The sequence below is a fragment of the Equus caballus genome, chromosome 9 (genome assembly GCF_041296265.1).
Source record: "Equus caballus isolate H_3958 breed thoroughbred chromosome 9, TB-T2T, whole genome shotgun sequence".
In the NCBI taxonomy this organism is placed as follows: domain Eukaryota; kingdom Metazoa; phylum Chordata; class Mammalia; order Perissodactyla; family Equidae; genus Equus; species Equus caballus.
In genome coordinates this window covers 15,292,412-15,310,630 of record NC_091692.1, presented here as the reverse complement: position 1 = coordinate 15,310,630, position 18,219 = coordinate 15,292,412, and the positions used below count along the sequence as shown (strand labels likewise).

Genomic DNA, 18,219 nt, shown 5'->3' with positions numbered 1-18,219 from the left:
AAATCACAAGCCGAAAGTGTTTCCTTTAGTAGAGAATTTGTGACATTAGGTTAAAAAAAAAAAAAAGGAACAAATGTCAAGGGCGGCCGGGTTAATGAGTACAGAGAGTACAGCTGCTCTCACCTTGAGAGACTGGAGTGCTGACGTGGATGGAGCGGGAGCGGAAAATGAGGGTGGTGACCACAGCAGCCCCCAACATCCACGTATAATGGGGGATGATTGGCACTGCCTGCTTAACAAGAGAGGCTGGACTGTAATCAGAATGTTGGCGCTCATCAAAATACAGGAAAACAAGGAGAGCAGTGATTGCTTCAAACTGAAGCGAAATTCCACAGGATGGCTTTGCTTTTGAAATTCTTTATTGTTTTAGTGTTCGCTTAAAAAAACCCAAAAAACAAAACCACAGGCCATGCGAGATTAAGATGCTGTATGATAGAAGAATAAACGAGATGAGCCTGAGCTTTCTGTATAATGGCCACTATTGAGAGATGTGCTCTGCAAATTTCAGTGACAATCACTGCAGAGTATGACTTCAGAAGGAGATTTCTTTTTGCTAAATGTTTGTCTCCCCATTCCCATCTCGCTCCTCTGTACCACTGCTTCTGCATTAGACAGAGCTGACCCACCGTACCAGAATGGCAACAGAGAAGAGCCGTCTGGGTTTGAAGTGGGTGTTCTAGTCACGGAGAGTGACTGAGGACCGCGCTGTAATGGAGGTTCTCTTCGAAGATAAAGTTGAACCAAGCCTGGCCTATTTTCTTTGGAATTTCTCAAAGCTTCCTAAGTGTATTAGGTTTTAGAGAAATCACCAGTCTTCTAACATATTCCCGGTAGTCTTCTACGCCTTAATCCTACAGAATTGAATTAGTTTTTTAAAAATCACATTTGATTTTTCATTTTTCATATGCTTAGTATACACAGTATAGACACTTTCCCCTTCTGACCTAAGTTACAAATAACCTGTGTCTTACTGTTTTGTTCATTTGTTGTGAACGAAATGAGCAAGAAATAGAAAAGGACCACTCTAGTCAAGAGATCACTAGTACCCTTAGTTTGGTAAAATTGCATTTTTGAAAAATTAATCTCTAATTGTTCTCAGAAGGAACTTTACTATAGTTTCTCACAGTAAAAAGGATTAAGTGAAAAGACAGTGACAACCTTAGTCTTCAGATTTTACCTTTTTCATGCATTATCCCCACTTAGGTATATACCCCCCCCACACTGGCATATCCAGACCTTCCAGGCCACTTGCAGAATTGTCATCGCTAAGAGATTTTATGAGATCAGTTCAAATTTCTTGATAAACATTATCCTGTGATAACCCCTTCTCCCGTCCCAGGTCAATATTCTCGTTACCTGATGGAGTCTGATTCTTCCCACTAGAAGGGAAGCAACTGGTGTATACTCTGGAAGTTGTACATACCATCGAAATGAAACTATGGTTTCAGAAACCATAGGTGTCTGATTTTAAAAAACCATTCTTTAGAAACTATACATGCTCTTTGCTTTTGTAATGATCATGCCACGTAAGTGTAAATGACTCAGTCCAGACTTGGATGCTTGATTTATGCACTTTCGTGCTGGGTCAGCATGCCTGCAGTCCTCCAATGATTCACTGGCTGTCATGTTGGCTTGAACATGGCATGCAACTTCATTGGCCCCATGCTTGAGTTCAGCAGCCGTGGAGCACGGATCTTGCACTGGAGAGCACGAGTACTCGACCACCTTGTGTAACGGAGTCTCATGGGGAAAATTAGGAACAACTACGATTATTTACTACTTCTTATTAGCCATTCCCTATGCTGTTTGTCACAACCCTTAAGAGCTAACCACTAACATTTAATAAGCATCAGGCATGGAACTATGCACAATTTATGTGCACTATCTCAGCTCTCAGAACTACCTTGTGGGGTAGGAGCTATTACTCACCTCAGGAAACTGAGGCACAGACATTAGATCACACACAGCTGATTAGTGGAGGAGTCAAGATTTAAACTCTGGGGCCGGCCTGGTGGGGCAGCGGTTAAGCTCGCACGTTCCGCTTTGGCAGCCCTGGGTTCGCCAGTTCGGATCCTGGGTGCGGACCTATGCATCGCTAGTCAAGCCATGCTGTGGCAGGTGTCCCACATATAAAGTAGAGGAAGATGGGCGTGGATGTTAGCTCAGGGCCAGTCTTCCTCAGCAAAAAGAGGAGGATTGGCAGCAGATGTTAGCTCAGGGCTAATCTTCCTCAAAAATAATTTAAAAAGTTTTGAACTCTGGCCCACTAGTCTTACCACTATGTACCTACTAATATTAACGCAAGTCAGCAAGGTCATTCATCACTTGAATTGGCAGAAGTTTGCATCTTCAAAACAGGAGAGATTTTTTCCTCTGGCCAACTTAAGGTCAAAGTTAAGTTACTAGTAGCCATGAGTTAGACTACGTGATGGATCTAAGCCTCTTACAATGTTTTTCTGATTTGCTCGTTTTCAGGGCACCTAAAATATTTGATTTCGGCCTTAAGCAAATACATTAGTAATATTTTCACTAAAAATAGTTAAGCTAGACAATTGCCTTAGCCTTTTTCCAAATGGTATTGGATGAAGCTAGTCAATGTGTGGCACATACAGCCTAGTGCAGCTTTTTGTAAAGCAAATCCTGCTTAGCAAATCATGGTCTGTCTTTGTAAATACTGTGATCTCTGCTGTCTTCACAAGACAGAGCTGAGCCATGGGCTGTGTTGCCTTCAGTAAATGGCTAATAACTTTGAAAAATGCTCAGTAAGGAGATTAACAAAGACCTATTTTTTAAAAATTTTTTTTGAGGAAGATTAGCCCTGAGCTAACATCTGCCATCAATCCTCTTTTTGCTGAGGAAGACTGGCCCTGAGCTAACATCCGTGCCCATCTTCCTCTCCTTTCTGTGTGGGACGCCTGCCACAGCATGGCTGGACAAGCAGTGTGTAGGTCCACACCGGGGATCTGAACCAGTGAACCCTGGGCTGCCGAAGTGGAACATGCAAACTTAACTGCTGTGCCACCAGGCCGGCCCCATCAAAGCCCTATCATTATGAGCTTGTCATCTTGCCTCATTCCATCCTAGTGAATTGGGCTATACACCCAGGCTTCTGAAACACCCAGAGACTCAGTCCAACCCTATTCACTTCCTGCAAACCCCGGGTTACTAGTCTTTAATTCTGCCTCCTAACACTTGTTATGTCTACTTTTAAATTCCCAAACCGATTTAGTGTTGAAGTTTTCCAGTAGATGATTCTTCTTAACTGAACTACCTATCACACTTAGGGGTGGGCTTTGGAGAAAAACATCTGCTTAAGCATTACCCTTGAATTTTTCCCACAGTTCCTTTTGAAGCCATGCTTAAAAATGCCAACAGGTGATCAATATCATTGTTATTCCTTAAACATTTTTATTGTTGTCCATATGCAGACACGCAGCAGAACTAGTTTTCAGTGAAAACGTCTGGCAACACCTTGGAGCCGTGGGGCGTCACTGGCTATTGCTAACAAAATCAGTGCAACAAAGGATTTCTCTCCCCCATTTCCTCAGTTACACAAGCTGCACCCCAGGATTAGTTCTGAACTTAAGGTCTGTGCAGGGTTGTAGTAGCCCCTCCTGATCCTTGAAGGATATATTCCAAGACGCCCAGTGGACGCCTGAAACCACAGATAGTACCAAACTCCGCATGTACTAAGTTTTTCCTAATGGGCTAACGGGCAGTTAGCGTACAGTGTGAATACGCTGGACAAAGGGGTGACTCACATCCCAGGCAGGATGGAAAGGGATGGCTCAAGATTTCATTACACTACCGGGAACGGTGCTTAATTTAAAACTTACGAATTGCTTATTTCTGGAACTTTCCATTCAATATTTTCAGATCGTGGTTGACCACGGGTAACCGAAACTGTGGAAAGCCAAATCACAGATAAAGGAAGACTACTGTACTTAATTTTAGAAAAATGTCGTTAATATTTTGTTTCAGAATAGTCCACCTGGACCACTCACAACCATATTCTACAGAGGGAAAGACTAAGCCCCAGAATGGCAAAGCAACTGTCACTCACTGAGGCTAAGACAGCTATCCTGGTTCACCGTCCTACTGTCATGCTTCCCACCAGGCTTCAAAGTTGGATCTGAGGCCAGGTGACAGTGACAGCCTCTGCACGATCTGGAGGCCAGTAAAGACACACTTTCCTCAGAGCATTTGGGATGATGGAGCCTGGGGCTTACAATTTACATTTATACTTGTGCATATATGTGTGTCTTATAAAGTTTTAACTACATTCCAAGGGCTTTCTGTGCCCCCTAAACCCATAGTGCATGATGCAGAACACAAGTGTTGTACAGAACTTTCCAGTAGTAGTTTCTACAGTTCAATGAGCGGGGAAACACTCATATTATACCCCCAGTGCCAACACTCTTGGTGGGTCAGGAAGCATATCTGCATATAAAGGACTGAACAGTCCTGTGGTAAAGAAACACCTTTAAGTTTGTTTAACCCAGTAGTCCCTGAATTTATTTGGTTATGAACCATTTTCCCCAGGAGCCCTCATAAATAATATATAAGACTAACCACCTTTTTTTGCAGAGCACAGTTTTTGGGAAAGACTATTATTCTAAATGTCTATCAAAAGTGTATTCTTTAAACACGGTACATTTTAATGTGATTATATACTAAAAGGGGATAAAACAACGAAGAAAATGTCCAGGATACAGCTTGTGAAAGTAAAAATTTTTATTTTGACTGATTTTTTTAATATATAGCTCAATATAATGCCAGTTTTTAATGGCAAAAATTTGGTTCCACTGAAACTCCATGATGCTACAGAGAGCTACTTTTTCCAGGAAGTAGGTAAACAGCTGGAAACAGAAAGCACAACTTTCTAGTAGCATGGCAACTTATTAAACTGCAGACCCAACAGGTCTGCCACTTTTATACTAAAAATGGCACAAACATTAGCTGGTGACAAAAGTGGGAAATTGGGAATAAGATGTGAATACCAAAAGGAGCAATATAGTACTGTAAAGACAACAAAAACCCAAATACAGCTATAAGGATTTTAAAGGATAATTATAGAAAAGGGAACCAAGTACTTTACTCAAATGTTTTTTTAGAGCCTTTCTGTAGAGATACAAATATATATATATATTTATCCAAAAATATGTTTTATACAGATAAACGCTTCTCAATTAAAGATGGGCCCAAAGCTATAGTTATAACATAAAGCATTGTCTTTTGTTAAGACTATTTATCCACCTGAATTTTCAATTTCTTTAAGGTTAGTGCATTAAATGTTTTCCAAAAATTACCTGACATTCTTTTTTTAGATATAAATCAAGTAGGCATTATTTTTAAAGGGTTTGCAGGTCAAACAATATTTTTCTAAGATGCTGTGCATACTGAACTTACGACAAGCCCCATTAAGAATCATTACTAAACATAGCAAAAAGGGCTATAGTCGATTTTCTTCTTTATACTAAATATTTAATTTCTCTGATTTCCAGTTTACAAGTGTTGAAAATGCACAAAAAAGATTTTTACTTCACACATACTTTTATGTCAATATATTTTGATTCAATATATATGGCAATAAATCTCCACACATCGTAACCAATTTTAAGTTTTCTTTTTTAAAAAATGGGGTGTAACACTAACAACCACTACCTATAAAATAAAGCACACGATTATTCTGATGAATTTACAAATCTTTTTTCCCAGGTGTAAAGGCTACAAAAATTCCTAAAAATCAGAGAACACTGAAAACATATTAAAGTTTGATTTTCAACTTTATAGTATTTCCATTTTACCCTGAAAGATAACTTAAAAAATATGACCCTGCTGGAACAGGCCATCTTGCTAATATAAAAAATTGGTGAGAGCAAGAAATTGTATCACTGATATGTAGAATTTTTGTAAATAGTTATCTCTCCAAATCATTAGAAAAATGTTCAAAGATAAAAAACAAAATAAAATAAGGTGGTGGTCCCTAAACTATTTTGAAGGCAGGTAGCTTAGACTAAGCTAAAACGTTTTTTTCACTCATAATAACCATCCTCCCCTCAAATGCCCTTTAAAAAAATGCATGAAACAGTACAATAGCGAGAATCAAAGAGCACAGACTGTATTTTCAAGAACAGGAAAAAAAAATCTCTAGTGCTGAAAGATATCGTAAAAAGCAGATTTCTTTGGGGACAGTAATCAATCAGATTATAATTCATTATGAAGATTTCTCTTTTCTATTACGGGGAGAGTCTGCTCCATTTGAGGTTACTGTTCCATTTACACCATTTTCTGAAAAGAGAAAAGAACCAGTATTACTATCTTTTATAAATAAATGCAAACAACATCACCTTGATACATAAAGGTGCCTTCAGAAAAGAGATTTTAAAATCCAATATATGCTCTTATGCCCCTGGGTGAAACTTATTTACTAGTGATTAATTTTTACTAGTATTTAATCAATCATAAACCTAATGACATATTAAACACAATGAACTGAAAAAGAGCAAATTAAAAGTAACTACAATGTCAATTATATCTCAATAAAAAATTTAAAAAAGAAAGTACTATGGAAAGAAGAAAAAAGTGACAGAAAATTGTAAAAAACAATTACAAGAATTTTTAAATGGTAGTCTTGAAAGCAGTACTTTGGTAGAAATAAAGAACCTTTTCACATCTGACAGCAAACAAATGCAGTTCTTGGAGACATGTTTCTTTACAACATGTTAGAAAGTTGGTGTTTGGGATGATAACTCTTAGTTTAAGAACGTCACATGGCTGCCTTCTTCTTCAAGCTATAATGCAATAACTAACGTCAGACTCACCCCCTTCAAAAATATCCATAAAAGCTGAATACAAAAATGGCTGAAGGCACTGGAAAAATACCAAGGCAGCTATGTGTATTTCTCCCTTACGGCATTAGCCAAATGTGCACACACCACGCAAGAGTCAGAGACAGCACAAAGCTACAGAGAGAACGGGGAAGTCTCACAATGACAGGAGACAAAAAATTTGAATCCAGGGCCTGTCAGGGACAAAGGACCTTATAAATGGTTGACATCCTAGGAATGAGAACAAATTGGAAATAGACTGGCTTTGACAAGACAGAATGATCTAGCCATATTCAATCCAGAACCTCTACACGTTTTTACACAAAATTCTAACAGTCAATTAAAAATTACCAGGCCTACCAGAAAACACGACCAACTGACTAAAAACTAACAGGAAAAAAACACCAGAAATAGATCCTCAGGTCATCCAGATCTGGAGTTATCAGATAGGGCCATTGAAAGAACAATGATTAATAAAAATAAATGAAAAGATCAAGAACTTCACCAGAGAACTGAAATCTTTAATCCCAGAAGTGGAAAATACAGCAAGTGAAAATATAAATTTAATAAATGAGTTTAAGAGCAGATTAGGTGTAAGAGAATACATTAGTGAACTAAAAAAATACTCAGATTGAAACTCACAGGAAAAAAGGATGGAAAATGCAGACAGCGTGAAAAGATATAAGGGCTGGGGTAAAAGGGTTTAACACAAGTGCTGGAGTCCCAGAAGGACAGGAGAAAGAGAAGGGAGAAGCAGCAATATTTGAAGAAATAACGTTCAAGAACTTTCCAAAAATGATAAAATAAACCAAGCCAAGATGCAGAAGCTCCAGACAAGACAGAACAGGATAAACACAAAGAAAATCATACACAGGAACATCACACTGTAACAGCCAAAAAACAAACACAGGAACTATCAGACTGGAGGGAAAAAATGCTGCTTACAAAAGACACAATTTATATTTAAGGACAAAGAAAGGGTTAAAGTAGAAAAATATAGGAAAAGATACACCATGATAATATTTTATCAAAAGAAAGTTGGTGTAGCTATAGTAAATTCAGACAAACAAGAGATGAAAATGGACATTTGATAATAAAGAAGGACAACTTCGACAGGAATTTATAAAGACTCTAAATTTTAATGTACTTACAACACATCTCCAAAATATTTAAAACACAAACTTATAAGCTTGTGTTACAAGGAGAAATGGTCAATACCTCTTGCAATAACAGATGAACAAGCAGAACTCCTTCCACCAAATCAGTCAAGACAGAAAGACTGAACGACACAATTAACAAATGTGACCTGACATCTATAGAACATAATACCAACAAAGGCAGACACACATCCTTTTGAGGTCCAAACAAACATTCACCAAAACTGAACACAGGCTGAGCCATAATGAAAGTCTCAACAAATTCCAAAGAATTGAAATCATCCAGAGGATGTTCTTTAACCACACGGAATTAAGGTCGAAATCAGTAACAAAAAGAAAACCAGAAAATGCCCAAATATTTGTAAATTAAACAATACACTTATAAATAATCCATGGGTCCAAGAAGAAATCCTAACAGCAAATTAAACCCAAAGAAAGGGCAATAAGAACAGAAATCAAGGGTATGACAGAGAAAATCAACAAAAGAAGACAAATGTTGTGTCTTGGCTGGTGAAAGAAAAAAGAGAAAGGCACAAACTACCAACGTAGGAAATGAAAAACGGAAATCACTGCTCTTCTACAGGCATTAATAAGATAACGAGGATATTATGAATAATTTTATATCAATCCATTTGCAAATTTAGAGGAAACAGACAAATTCCTTGAAAAACACATCTTACCAAAAGAGACAATAAGAAACAGAAAATCTGAGTAATTCTATTATCTACTAAAGACTGTGAATCTGTAGTTAAAAACCTTCCCATGAAGACAACTCTACGTTAGATGGCCTCACTGGTGAATTCTTCCAAACATTTAAATAAGAAATAATGCTGATATTACAGAAAAGACAAAACTGCCCAACACTTTTTATAAGGCCAGCATAATCCTGACACCAAAACCTAAGAAGGATATTACAAAAAAGGGCTAATTACAGGCCAATCTATTACACGAACACAAACGCAAACATCCTAAACAAACACTGAAAAAACGAATCCAGCAAAAGTGGTTATTATCACCATCGGCTTGGGCTTATGCCACGAATGCAAGGTCGGTTTTACATGTGAAAAGCAAGACATCACCAAAAAATACACCTCAGTATCCCTTATAAATACAGATGTAAAAATCCTCAAAAAAATACTAACAAATCAAATCAAGCAACATCTAAAGAGAATTATACACCATGGTCAAATGAGATTTATACCAGGAATGCGTTATTGGCTTAACATTTAAAAATCAATTAACATAATCAATGATATCAATAGAATAAAGGACAAAAACCATCGGATGATCTGGGTAGATGTAGAAAAAGCAAGTGACAAAATACTTACCTCCTTTTCTGATAAAAATACAAACAAACTAGGAATAGAAAAAGGAACTTCCTCAACCTGATAAAGGCCATTTAGGAAAAACCCACAGCTCAGATCATGCTTAGCGGTGAAAGAGTGGATGCTTTCCCGAAGATCAGGACCAGACAAGATGTCTGCTCTTCATCATCCTTCTAGTGGGCCTAGCCAGGCAATTTGGCAAGAAAATAAAATAAAAGGATTCCAAGTTGGAAAGGAAGAGGTAAAACTGTCTCTATTTGCCGATGACACGATCCTGTATACTGAAAATGCAAAGGAATTCACAAAAACGAAACGACTATAAAATAATAAAATTTTAAAAACTTCCTAAGTTTAGCAATGTTGCAGGGTACAAGATCAACATGCAAAAACCGACTGTATTTCTATATACTGGCAATGAACAATCCAAAAAGGAAATTAAGGAGACAATTCTATTTACAATAGCATCCAAAAGAATAAAATACTTAGGAATAAACTTAACAGAAGAAGTGTAAGATTTCTACATTGACAACTACAAAATTTAATTGAAAGAAATTAAAGATGACCCAAATAAATGGAAAGACACCCATGTTCATACTTCCCAAGGCAATCTACAGATCTGAGGCAATCCATATCAAAAGCCCAGTTGGTTTTTTTGCAGAAATTGACAAACTGATCCTAAAATTCATATAAAAATGCAAGAGACCCAGAATAACCAAAAGAAGAACAGAACACAACTGGAGGACTCAGATTTCCTGATTTCCAAACTTACAACTTAGTTATCAAGACTGTGGCACTGGCTAAGAAAAGACATACAGATTAACAGAATAGAATTCAGAGCCCAAAAATAAATTATTACTTTTATGATTAAATGATTTTCAACAAGAATATCAAGATAACTCGAAAGAGAAAGACTGATTTTTTTCACAACTGGATATCAATATACAAAAACAGCGACCGTAAAAAGGTACAGTCACTTTGAAAACCGTTTAGCAGTTCCCCCAAGTTACCACATTCCTCAGCAATTCCAGTCCTAGCTGAAGACCCTCTTGGGAACACACAATAGGTGTTCAAACAAAAACTTGCATATGAATGTTTACAGCATTATTCAAAATAGCCAAATAGCGGAAACAACTCAAATGTCCATCAACTAATATACGGAGAAACAAAATACGGCACAGGCATACCTTACATTGCACTTGGCAGATATTGCACTTTTTTAAAACAAACTGATGGGTTGTGCCAACTCTGTGTCAAGCAAGTCTATCGGCACCATTTCTCCAACAGCATTTGCTCAAATTCTCACAGTATTTCAAACGTCTTCATTATTATTGTATTTGTTATGGTGATTTGTGATCTTTGATGTGCTATTGTAATTGTTTTGGGGTGCCACAAGCCACACTCATGTAAGATAGTGAACTTAATCGATAAATGTTGTGTGTGTTCTGACTGCTCCAGACTGGCAGTTACCTCGTCTCTCCCTCTCCTCTCCGCTCCGCTCTTCAGGCCGCCCTCTTCCCTGAGACATAACAATATTGAAATTATGCCAATGAGTAACCCTACAACAGCCTTGAAGTGAAAGGAAGCGTTTAAGTGAAAGGAAGAGTTGCACGCCTCACTTTAAATCAAAAGCTAGAAATGATTAAGTTTAGTGAGGAAGGCATGTTGAAAGCCTAGACAGGCCAAAAACTAGTTTGTTGTGCCAAACAGGCAAACTGTGAATGCAAAGGAAAAGTTCGTGCAAGATACTAAAAGTGCTACTCCAGGGAACACATGAATGATAAGCTTTATTGCTGATATGCAGAAAGTTTTGTTTTTTTTTAAAGATTGGCACCTGAGCTAACATCTGTTGGCAATCTTTTTTTTGTTTTCTTCTTCTCAAAGCCCCCCAGCATACAGTTGTATATTCTAGTTGTGAGTGCCTCTGGTTGTGCTATGTGGGACGCCGCTGCAACATGGCCTGATGAGCGGTGCCACGTTCGCGCCCAGGATCCGAACCTGAGAAACTCTAGGCGACCCAAGTGGAGCGCACGAACTTAACCACTTGGCCACGGGGCGAGCCTCTGCAGAAAGTTTTAGTGGTCTGGATAGAGGATCAATAAGCCACAACATTCCCTTAGGCCAAAGCCTAATCCAGAGCAAGACCCTAACTCTCTTCAACTCTGTTAAGGCTGAGAGAGGTGAGGAAGCTGCAGAAGAAAAGTCTGAAGCCAGCAGTGAGTCCATGAGGTTTAAGGAGAGAAGCCATCTCCATAACATAAAAGAACAAGGTGAAGCAGCAAGGGCTGATGTAGAAGCTGCAGCAAGTTATCCAGAAGATCTAGCTGAGATCATTAATGAAGGGGGTTACACTAAACAATGGATTTTTCAATGTAGATGAAAAACAGCCTTCTATTGGAAGAAGATGCCATCTAGGATTTCACAGCTAGAGAGGAAAGGTCAATGCATTAGCAGCTGGTGAGTTTAAGTTGAAGCCAATGCTCATTTACCATTCTGAAAATCCTAGGGCCCTTAAGAATGATGCTAAAGCTACTCTGTCTGTGCTCTATAAATGGAACAAAGCCTGGATGACAGCACATCTGTTTACAACACGGTTTACTGAATATTTTAAGCCCACTGTTGAGAACCACCACTTAGAAAAAAAGATCTCTTTGAAAATTACTGCTCATTGACAAAGCATCTGGAGCTCGGATAGAGATGTACAATGAGATTAATGTTTTCATGCCTGCTAACACAACATCCATTCTGCAGCCCATGGATCAAGGAATCATTTCCACTTTCATGTCTTATTAAAGAAATACGTTTTTTAAGGCTATAGCTGCCATGTTCCTCTGATGGATCTGGGTAAAGTCAAGTGAAAACCTTCTGAAAAGGATTCACCATTCTAGATGCCATTAAGATGATTTGTGATTCATGGGAAGAGGTCCAAACAACATTAACAGGAGTTTGGAAGAAGCTGATTCTAGCCTTCATGAATGACTTTGAGGGGTTCAAGACTTCAATGGAGGAAGTAACTTCAGATGAGATGTGGTGGAAAGAGCAAGAGAACTAGAATCACAAGTGGAGGCTGAAGATGTGACTGAATCGCTACAATCTCATGATCCAACTTTAACGGATGAGGAGTTGCTCCTTATGGATGAGCAAAGAAAGTGATTTCTTGAGATGGAATCTGCTCCTGGAGAAGACGCTGTGAAGACTGTTGAAATGACAAGAAAGGATTCAGGATATGACAATCTTAGTTGGTAAAGGAGTGGCAGAGTTTGAGAGGACGGACTTCAATTTTGAGAGGAGTTCTACCGTGGGTAAAATGTTGATAAACAGCATCACATATTACAGCGAAACTGTCCATGAAGGGAAGAGTCAATCAATGTGCCAAACTTCACTGTTGTACTGTTGTCTTATTTTCAGAAATTGCCACAGCCACCCCAGCCTTCAGCAACCACCCCGTGATCAGTCAGCAGCCATCAACACAGAAGCAAGAGCCGCCACCAGCAAAAAGACTACAATTCGGTGGAGGTTCAGACGATGCCTAGCTTTCTTTAGCAATAAAGTATTTCTTACTTAAGGTAGGTACATTCTTTTTTAAGACATAATGCTATTGCACACTTAATAGACTACAGCATAGTGTAAACACAACTTTTATATGCACTGGGAAACCAAAAAGATGCACGTGACTCGCTTTATTGTGCCATTTGCTTTATTGCGGTGACCTGGAACGGATCCTGCAATGTCTTCGAGGTGCGCCTGTATATCCACACAATGGACTATTATTTTGCCATAAAAAGGAATGAAGTATCAGCATATGGTACAACATGTACGAACCTGAAAAGCATGCAAGTGAAAGAAACCATCTGTAAAAGATCACATACCGCATGATTTCATTTATATGAAATGTCCTGGAAAGGCCAATCCACAGAGATAGAAAATAGATATGTGGTTGCCAGGGGGAGGGGGAGAATAGGAAATGACTGCTAATGGGTATGGGGTTTCTTTTTGGGGTGATAAAAATGTTCTGGAATTAGATAATGCTTCACATCATTTTGTGAATACATTTAAAAACCACTGAAATGTACACTTTAAGGGGTGAATTTTATGATATGTGAACTAGATTCTAATAACCCGGTTATTAAAAAAACATTACAGAGAGAAATTAAAGATAATCAGATAAATAAAGGTACATATCATGTTCCTGGGTGGAAATACTCAATTCTCCCTGAACTGAGCTATAGAGTCAACGTAATTTCAACCCAACATTCCAGCAAGGTTTCTTTTCACGTGTGGAAATTGACCAAGATGTACTAAAATTCATATGAAATGCAAGAATTGCTGAGACAAGCTTGAATGAGGACAGGGCTGGAGGACACAAACTATCAGATATGAAGACTTACAAGGAGCAAACCAGAGTAGACATATTTTTATAACGGGAACTCCTTGTGCTACAGTTCCAAGTTTAACACTAAATAGAAATTGAAAAAATTATTGCCATGGCTTTCCAATATATGGTGCTGAAACAAGGAGATAGCCATATAAAATAAAGCTTAATATGGGAGAAAAAATTTACAACAATGTCAATGCATTTCCAATCAAAAGCCAGAAGAGAAAGGAGGTTAGACGCAGGTTCAGAGATGAAGGATCGAGCGATCAGAAGTTACCAAAAAAGCTTAGGACTAAGGGGCAGATGGGAAGCGGCTGTAGAGAGGTTTCGTTTTTTAAACAAGAATAAAATGCTTGAGAGCACAAACTATCACCCTCTAGGTTAGTTATTCACTAATATGCCCACACACACTGGTGAATAATGGCTCAGGGTAACCAAGCGTGGAAAACTTGTGAGAGAGAAATGCAGTGGACAGCTTTGGGAGAAATAACTGACCCTAGGAAATCACCAAACTCTAGAACAGGGTAAGACTACTTTGCCTCTAATTTTGCTAAAAAGTAGAATAAAATTTTCTTTATAAGATTTTACATCTTAATAAGACTACAAATAAGACCCCACAACACTTTTTTTAATGTTTTCTACTTGGGTTTTTCATTGCTTCCTGAATACAAACCTGTTCCTTTTCTAGAAGACCTGCCTTTAGTCACCGTTGGTTTCTTCTTCACAGCTGGTGCCTGAAAAGCAGAATGTTCCCTCCACCTCCGAAGCTGAAAATTAATGAACTTCCACATCATGAACGCTTGGGTGATGCAAATGGATGCCAGAACTGCGATTCTGAGAATAGTAAGAAATTAAAAGTCAGAGTGCCTCAAAACAATGCCACTGAATAAGTATTCTACCCTGCTTTGACAGTATTAGCTTAGTGCTAAATTCTCCTCTGTTGACAAGATTATGTTAATAAATAATTATCCCATTACTAATTAATCCCATAAGTTAAATGAATACTTTAGTACTTCAATTTAGACACATGAAACTGCAACAGGTATGAAATCAAACCACACTAATATTTTACCTAACCCCTATATTTATCCCTTTAGTTTTTTAGATGACTCACATTATAAACTTATACTGTACACTACATAGTAGTTCAAAGTAAGAAAAATGTTAAATTGACTGTACCTAACAGCCAACACATTGAAGTTTCCAGTACTGAAATCCAGCTTCTGATTCTCTGCTCTTGCAAGGCCAAAGCCAACAGTGAGCACTGAAAGAATTAAAGTCAGAAGTCTTCCCAAAACAAACAAGACTGCCCACAGAGAGAACCTGGAAGAAAAATGACATGAGTCACATTCATAAAACTGAAAAGATAAGAAAAGATTCTAGTAGAAGTCAGATTCCTGCTAAGTAAATGCACATTAAAACAGCACTTCTTGTTGTTCTGCAAAAAGGATTCTGAAGTAAAACGTTTGGGAAACGCTACGTATTCTATCACACTCTTCGAGAAACATAACACAGCATATTCAAGGGTCTAGGAAGTCCAATAAAGAAATGTTTGACTTTTTATTTAGCTGATCTCTTTATTTTTTATATAACTACTGTTAATGATCCTCAGAACGACTGGTACACAGAATCATTCTGAAAAATGCTGGACAAAATAGAACCAAAGCGGTGCTGTAAACAGGATACCCAATTACCATTTAAGAGTCCTAGTTTTATTTATCTTTTTTTTAAGTTTTAACACTCTTTACAAGTCATACTGCTCCTATTCTGTTTGCAGTCCAGTTTTCCCATCAAAATATTTTACAATCTTTAAGACTATATAATCTATTGTTTCACTTTCTTCTTCCCTATCACTATTATCACCTCCCTGTTATTCTTTCTCCAAAAGAAAAACATGCATTAAACAAGAGACGTTGTAACAGAAAAGTAAACCCAAAAAGCCTTCGAAATTACAAATTCCAATATAATATCTCTCTAGCCAAGAAAGACTCCATTTTAGAGAACTGAAGACCAACCTGAATTGCTAAATAGTTTCATTTTATTTAAAGCTGCTACTAACAGTTTATAGAGCAATATAACTGCCCACAGCATGGACCTTGGCAATAACATGGTCCTTGGCAACACAGTACTAATTTTAATTACACGGAAAACAGAATGGCTGAACAACTTACCCTTTCTGATACTTTTCATCACTAAAATAGAACAGGCGGGAAATGTGGAAAAGAAATTCAACAAAATAATGCAGCACCAAAAGAACAAGTCCCAGATGATTCAAGCTGTTAAAAGAACAAATTTAAAATGTAAAGATTAATTATCAATTAAGACAGATTAGCATTCTCTCTGCCCAGCCCATATACACCCCCAAGGAAATCCTGACTCACTTCAGAAGATAAGCTCCAGCAATGTGAAAGAGGTAAAGACCAATGTAGACAAGCTGACGAGGAATATCCTCCTGCAAATGGACAGCACAGTATAGATTAAAACACGCCGAAACACTTCTGCCCTTAGGGCAGTGCGGCAGAGCGGAAAGTGTAGGGCTAGAGCAAAGACCTGAGGCGCTGCTGCCCCCACGCCACCCCACCCCAACTGCCCACCCCACTGAACTAACGGCTTCAGCCATTCATTTCCTCTCTTGGCCTCAGCTCCTCATCTGTAAAACGTGAAGACTTGGGTCTCCTGGAATCAGATGAATCAAAATCCCTTTCAGCGCTAAGATCTATGTTTTTTTTAAATAATAAACGTTTATTAAATGACACAATATTAATAACCATAATCATGTCCTTCTAATAATGAAAGTGCTATGTTTACGGCAGTAGGGATGCTATATTACCTAAAATAGTATTCACGTGTCAGCTCTCGCTTCTAGTCCCCTTCACTGTCAGTTACAGTCATTAAAATTGAAGGTTAAAATTTTATCTTCTCACTTCAGATACATCTAATCGTATGTTTTCTCCTCCTAATAACCCCGTATGCCAAGTACCTAGATTTTACTTTTGCTTCTCTTTTTTATGTCCACAGTCCCTAGCAACCTGGTTATCTTAGAAATCGTGTTTTTAAAAAACGTTGAGACCTACTAGTGGATCATGAGATCAATTTAGGGGGTTGTACCAATATCTTTTAAAATACGAAATAGATTAGAAAATGCTAGCATGTACAGCATATTGTATTGTTTCATGAAAATTTTATTCCAGATTTCAGACACACACACTGGATTATGTTATAAAATCTAGTTTTTCATCTTGGGTTATAGTAAAAAATGTTTGCAAAATACTGACAGTATTTTTTTTTTCTCTTCTTCTTCTCCCCAAAGCCCCCTGGCACATAGTTGTGTATTCTAGTTGTAGGTCCTTCTAGTTCTGCTATGTGGGACACCACCTCCGCACGGCCTGATGAATGGTGCTGTGTCCGTGCCCAGGATCCAAAGCGGAGCGCACTAACTTAAAGACCCAGCCACTGGGCCGCCTCCTGATAGTTTAAGATTAACAAACGTTTTCTATACTTGAATGGAAAAAATACATAATGAAAATGAGATTTTAGAAAACTTTCGCCAAGTTCTTATATATTCTTAATGCTAATTTTCAAGTAGTTTATACAAGGATGAAATCATGGAATAATGACTTAAATTTCTGACGTCTCATTTTTCATGGAAAATCAAATATAGTACACTTAAATCAAAACAGATTCTAAAATTATAAATAACCTCAAGTGACATTTTTGGTTGTTATTCCAACATCTTTTTACTAAAAATGTCAGCCATATTCTTTAGTAAATTTCTACATTTATAAGAAAATGCTTTTCTTGGGGCCGGCCCTGTGGCCGAGTGGTTAAGTTCACTCACTCCGCTTCGGCGGCCCAGGGTTTTGCCAGTTTGAATCGTGGGTGAGGATATGGCACTGCTCAGCAGGCCATGCTGAGGCGGTGTCCCATGTGCCACAAGTGGAAGGACCCACAACTAAAAATACACAACTATGTACCGGGGGACTTTGGGGAGAAAAAGGAAAAAATAAAATCTTAAAAAAAAAAAGAAAATGCTTTTCTTAACTACACTGTACTAAAAAACAAACTTTACTTTAAACTGAATATCACATATATGACCAAATACAAGGCTAAGACTTTTCCCTAAATCACGGATGGAGCCATCTTATATCAAAATCTCTGAAAAGCCCCCATATTACAGGGATCTATATCAATTACTTTAGGACAACAAATAAATGGGTAAGATACATAGCCAGAAAAACCTCAATAACGTCATTTCCAAACGTTTGCTGAGGTCTAGTGGAAGAATCAGTGAGACAGAAATAAAGATGATGCACTCTGGAAAAACTGAGCTAGATGATTCAAAAATTGGCTTCAGTAATGAATGACAGATACTAACAACAAAGTTGCACATGAAAAGCACGAATATAACTTTCATGAAGTAGGAGTGGGGAAGAAGTATTATTTCTTATTTAATATACTTTATATGATATGCAATTATATGTACCTATAATGAAACTTAAGTGAATATTAGAAATAAAACATTCGGCTATTTCATC

At 37.9% G+C, this 18,219-nt stretch overlaps 1 protein-coding gene across 3 annotated transcripts in view; it reads right to left on the bottom strand.

Annotated features, from left to right (window-relative positions):
- Window positions 1–4,719: 4,719 nt before the first annotated feature.
- The window catches only part of TRAM1 (translocation associated membrane protein 1), a 29,213-nt gene continuing 15,713 nt past the window's right edge, over window positions 4,720–18,219 (bottom strand). For all 3 annotated transcript variants that reach the window (XM_001493139.7, XM_070221440.1, XM_070221441.1), the window contains 5 exons: window positions 16,066–16,136; window positions 15,856–15,960; window positions 14,864–15,007; window positions 14,358–14,518; window positions 4,720–6,291 (listed from right to left, as the gene is read on the bottom strand). In XM_001493139.7, coding sequence (XP_001493189.1) covers window positions 6,218–6,291; window positions 14,358–14,518; window positions 14,864–15,007; window positions 15,856–15,960; window positions 16,066–16,136 — 555 coding nt within the window. In that variant the 3' untranslated portion in view covers window positions 4,720–6,217. The remainder of the gene's footprint in view (window positions 6,292–14,357; window positions 14,519–14,863; window positions 15,008–15,855; window positions 15,961–16,065; window positions 16,137–18,219) is intronic.